Raw genomic sequence first — 5,006 nt, forward strand, 5'->3', positions numbered from 1 at the left:
TTTCACATCTAAGCTTAGATGTGAAACCATCCAAAACTACGTAGTTTTGCTAAAATACTTTCCAAACTTTAATTCCTACTTTGACTAAAATTATCTAAATCTTTTTAGTTAGGGAAACAATCATCCTCCCCAACAAATACGTAAAAATTAGTTCAGCAACATCCAAGAAATTCATTCGACCTTGTTTGGCAATCATCATCTTCAACAATTCCAAGCCTATTAACGTTGAATCTCCAACCACTCGCAATTGATTTCGATTCAGATTTCCAATTAGTTGTTGATGGAGGTAATCGATTACTTTGAATTACGAATCAATGAAGTTTACATACAATTACTTTCCAGCATCGGCAATCGATTAACTTGAATTACGAATCAATCTGTCATACCATTATTCATATTGTTAATTTTATTTCCAATTGGTTGATCACTAAGGTAAACTAATATGAGATTGAAGTGATTACTGTTATTCAAAATTTCTATATAAAATTACTTCCCAGTAATTTCAATTGCTTAATTTGAATTACGAATTTTTACTTTTTTCATACAGGAAATACATAGCACAACAGATTTCACATCACATCTGATTGAAGATATTGACGCGAACGGGTATTTGGCCAACAATAACAACCTAGACGTTGAAACAGAGAAAATAAATGATGTAGACAAAGATTATGGGTTTGAGAAAGAAGAAGCCAATGATGTAATGGGAATGATTTTTGATTCTCCCGATGATGCATATGATTTCTACAATCGCTATGCGTTTTTACATGGATTTGGAATACGTATATCTTCGTTTTTTAAAAATAAGACCACAAACGAGCCTTATCGAAGGAAATTTGTGTGTAACAAAGAGGGTTTTAAAGACATGAAGTGCAATAGTTCTAATGGAAATGTTAAGAAACGCCGTAGAGAATTAAGGACCGGATGTGAAGCATATATTCGGATTTCAAAAAATAAAGAAGGGAAATGGTTTGTGGATAGATTTAACGACTCACATAATCATGAGTTAACTGTTACTCCTACCAAAGTAATGAAACATCGGTCCCATGGAAAGTTTCACCGCTCAATGGCATGCAAAGCCCTAGTGTCGGAACTTGGTCAATCCGGGTTGAAACCTTGTCAAATCAAGAAGGTTGTAAATACCATGAAAGATTCAAATGAAAATGATGTCTCATCAAAGCAATGTGCAGATATCTTAGCAGATCAGCGGAAACAATATAAAGGTAAGTAATTTTACGGGCTTATTAAACATTTCCAAGATAAACTAGGGGAAGACCCTAATCTTTATTTTGTTGTGGATTTATTTGACGATGGGTCTCCAAGAAATATTTTCTGGGCTGACGGGAGATCAAGAGACTCGTATGTAAAATTTGGGGACGTTGTTGTGTTTGATGTCACATATATGACCAACAAATTTAAGATGCCATTTGCTCCTTTTGTCGGGGTGAATCATCATGGTCAATCCATACTTTTTGGTGGTGCACTATTAGAAAATGAGAAACAAGATACTTTTGAATGGTTATTTCAAAATTTCCTAAAATGCATGTTTGACAAGTATCCATCGGCAATAATTACCGATCAAGATAAAGCTATTGGCAATGCAGTTAAAAGTGTTTTTCCAAAAAGTCGACATCGATATTGTTCATGGCATATTAAGAAACATGAGATTGAACATCTTCGAGCACTTAAAGCAAGTTGTAGTGACTTTCAAGAATTACACAAACAATGGGTAAAGAGTAATACGGTTGAGGAGTTTGAAACTCGATGGGAATTGTTACGTGAAAAATATAATTTTGAAAGTGGCGATTGGATAACGGAGATGTATAACCAACGTAAATATTGGGCTAAAGCCTACTTGAAGGATTGTTTTTTTGCTGGCATGACATCAAGTGGAAGAAGCGAGAGTATTCATTCATTTTTTGATGGATTTGTGAACTCAAAGACCATGTTGAATGAGTTCGTAAGCCAGTATGATAAAGCTGTTGAGACTCGAAGGGCTGCCGAAGAAGATGAAGACTTCAAGACTATGAACTCCAAGCCAATTCTTTCTTCTATTAATTTGATAGAGGCAAAAGCAAGTTCACGTTACACTAGGAAGCTCTTTGATGTATTCAAAAAAGAATGGACCGAAGCTACCTTGAACTTGACTCATGAGAAAATAAGCAAGAATTCAGAAGAAATCAAATATAAGGTTGGACAATTGGATGTTGATAAAACATATTGGAGAAATGTTAACTTCCATCTTTCTGAAAAGATAGATGTCACATGTTCATGCGCAAAGTTTGAAACATATGGGATATTATGCAAACATATATTATATATCTTGAAGAAAAGACATGTTGAAACCCTTCCTGATCATTATATTTTACCTAGGTGGACACTTGATGCTAGGTATAAGTCGGATAATTGCACTATTGGGCTTGAAGACATACAAAGTGAAAATGAAGTCAGCGCGCTATCTTTATGGTGTGTTCAATCAACTTTTAGAAAAGCGGTTGAACAAGCAAGAGACTCCCCGTGTGAGATAAAGAAACTAAATACCATCTTGTTAAAGTTTTTAGAAGAGCAAAGTATTCGAACAAAGCCGAAACACTCTGAGACTAATCAACAAGATTCTAATGCGGGAAGTTCGCAAGTAAACTTGATGCCTCAAATTTCTATTCGGGATCCAGTAGTTCATACTAATACTAAAGTTCGTCCTAGAAGTGCAACTAGAATCAAATCTTCTCTAGAAGCGCCAAAAAAGAGAAATTGTTCTTACTGCAAGAAACCTGGCCATTACATTAGTGGGTGTCAAAAAAAGAAGGTAAGTTTTATATGTATTAATAATTAATGGTTGTCGGTATAATACTTTTAAAAGAGCTGGAAGTTGTAGTTAATACTGATATTTAATTTTTCAGGCAGATGAGGCGGCATTGCAAGAAAACAAAGGATGATATGAGATTTTGTAGGTCTTAGTTAAAGTTTAGTTGGTAATGAGATTGCAGAATTTGTCCAATGTATTTAACAGTAGAGCTTTTCTTATTTAGCTTGTTAAATTTGAAAATTTACTATGTTTAGATACAATATTGAAAATGAAACTTGATTTTGTCTTTTGATCAATTTGTTGAATTAAAGTTAAATGGGTCAAAGATAGCAATGTAAAAATTACTATGTAAAAGAAACGGGTCAAAAAATAGCAACGTAAAAGTAAATGGGTCAAAAATAGGATTGTAAAACGAAACGGGTCAAAAAATAGCGACGTAAAAGCAAATGGGTTAAAAAATAGCATTGTAAAACGAAACGGGTCAAAAAATAGCGACGTAAAAGCAAATGGGTCAAAAAATAGCATTGTAAAACGAAACGGGTCAAACATGGCAAAATATGGTGAGTTAAAGTTAAACAGGTCCAAAATTAGCCATGTAAAGAAACGGGTCAAAAAATAGCGACGTAAAAGTAAATGGGTCAAAAAATAGCATTGTAAAACGAAACGGGTCAAACATGGCAAAATATGGTGAGTTAAAGTTAAACGGGTCCAAGATTAGCAATGTAAAAGAAATGGGTCAAAAAATAGCGACGTAAAAGTAAATGGGTCAAAAAATAGCGACGTAAAAGTAAATGGGTCAAACATGGCAAAATATGGTAAATTAAAGTTAAACGGGTCAATAATAGCAATGTAAAAAGTTAAACGCCTGGGCGCTCGCTTTAGTAACGATGACTAATACCGAACATCGCAACTGATGAAGAGGAATTGAAATTACGGCTATACGGCGAGGATCTTAGTCGGCTTGGATCTGCAGAGAGATTTTTAAAAATATTAGTTGAAATACCGTATGCTTTCAAAAGGCTAGAATCGTTATTATTCATGTGCACGCTACAAGATGAAGAAGCAAACATAAAACAATCCTTTGAAACCTTAGAGGCTGCTTGTGTAGAGCATAAAAAAAGCCAATTGTTCCTCAAACTACTGGAAGCCGTTCTGAAAACTGGGAACCGGATGAACGTCCGAACTTTTCGCAGGAGTGCAACCGCATTCAAACTGGACAAACTCTTAAAGCTCTCAGATGTCACCAACTTCTCTCTCTCTTGGGCAACAAAAGGTTATGAATATTCGGCATAACAGCACCATTAGCAATCATAAAATCCCCAAGAAGCTTACTCAACTCCTCATCATTCCTCACCGCCAAGTGAATATGTCGCGACACAATTCTAGTCTTCTTGTTATCCCTTGCAGCATTCCCCGCCAATTCTAGCACCTGCACACCATCAATTTCACAGTTCCCACATCAAAACACAAAACCCCCAAATTAACCAAACCCTAAAACTCCCAAACCATAAATTAACAAAATTGATTGAACGAAATTGAAACTTACTTCTGCGGCGAGGTATTCAAGAACGGCAGCGAGATAAACCGGAGCTCCGGCACCCACACGTTCGGTGTATTTACTGGCTTTCAAGAACCGGGCGATATCGCCGACCGGAAACTGAAGACTGGCTTTGCTGCTTCGAGAAGTGGCCTTCTTGGCGGCTCCAGAACCTAGGGTTTTGCCTCTTCCGGCCATTGGGTGGAGAAAGACGGTGGCTTTTTGAGTGTTAAACAACGGTGGAGGGTTTGAAGGAAGGGGAGATTGATCTGGAGAAGGATTTGGGGGTGTTTGGTTATATACTGGTTTGAGGAATGTGATGGGAGAAGAAGGAATTTAGGAGGAAACTGAAGAAGATCGATTGGGCAAAGCATGAGAATGAGAGCGGGAACCAATTCGGACGTAACTTGATGGAGCAAGATGAAGTTCCGAAAGTATTTTAGCAAAACTACGTAGTTTTGGATGGTTTCACATCTAAGCTTAAATGTGAAACAGCCACATATTCACTTTACCCTTAATAATAATATAACTATACCCTTAGGGTGTCCGCAGCACCTTCGGTAACCCCATGCGGGGAGTTGTTTACCGTGCGGGAAGGGTGCCGCCAACACAAGTTTACCGCGCGGGAAGGGTGTAGCTCGGTGTATGTTCACCGATTGAGAG

General features: G+C 36.9%; 2 protein-coding genes across 3 annotated transcripts; one reads left to right on the forward strand and one right to left on the reverse strand.

Annotated features, from left to right (window-relative positions):
* The first annotated feature begins 703 nt into the window (after nt 1-703).
* On the forward strand, nt 704-2,936 carry LOC110893538 (protein FAR1-RELATED SEQUENCE 5-like). The gene is made up of 3 exons (XM_022140643.2): nt 704-1,223; nt 1,269-2,806; nt 2,901-2,936. The coding sequence occupies exons 1-3, from the start codon at nt 704-706 to the stop codon at nt 2,934-2,936; spliced, it is 2,094 nt and encodes a 697-aa protein (XP_021996335.2).
* A 664-nt stretch (nt 2,937-3,600) lies between these two features.
* Nucleotides 3,601-4,792, reverse strand: LOC110895938 (histone H2A.6). 2 transcript variants are annotated; one of them, XR_002567460.2, is made up of 3 exons: nt 4,353-4,792; nt 3,895-4,235; nt 3,601-3,773 (listed from the first exon to the last, which is right to left on the reverse strand). XR_002567460.2 is itself a non-coding variant. In XM_022143331.2 (2 exons), exons 1-2 carry the CDS (start codon nt 4,539-4,541, stop codon nt 4,047-4,049), a joined length of 378 nt encoding a protein of 125 aa, XP_021999023.1. In that variant the 5' UTR covers nt 4,542-4,792; the 3' UTR covers nt 3,783-4,046. The 2 variants fall into 2 exon arrangements, 1 of the variants encoding a protein (XP_021999023.1); XM_022143331.2 differs by lacking the exon at nt 3,601-3,773 and having other exon boundaries at nt 3,783-4,235.
* Between the last annotated feature and the right edge of the window lie 214 nt (nt 4,793-5,006).

Source organism: Helianthus annuus, chromosome 12 (genome assembly GCF_002127325.2).
Source record: "Helianthus annuus cultivar XRQ/B chromosome 12, HanXRQr2.0-SUNRISE, whole genome shotgun sequence".
Taxonomy (NCBI): domain Eukaryota; kingdom Viridiplantae; phylum Streptophyta; class Magnoliopsida; order Asterales; family Asteraceae; genus Helianthus; species Helianthus annuus.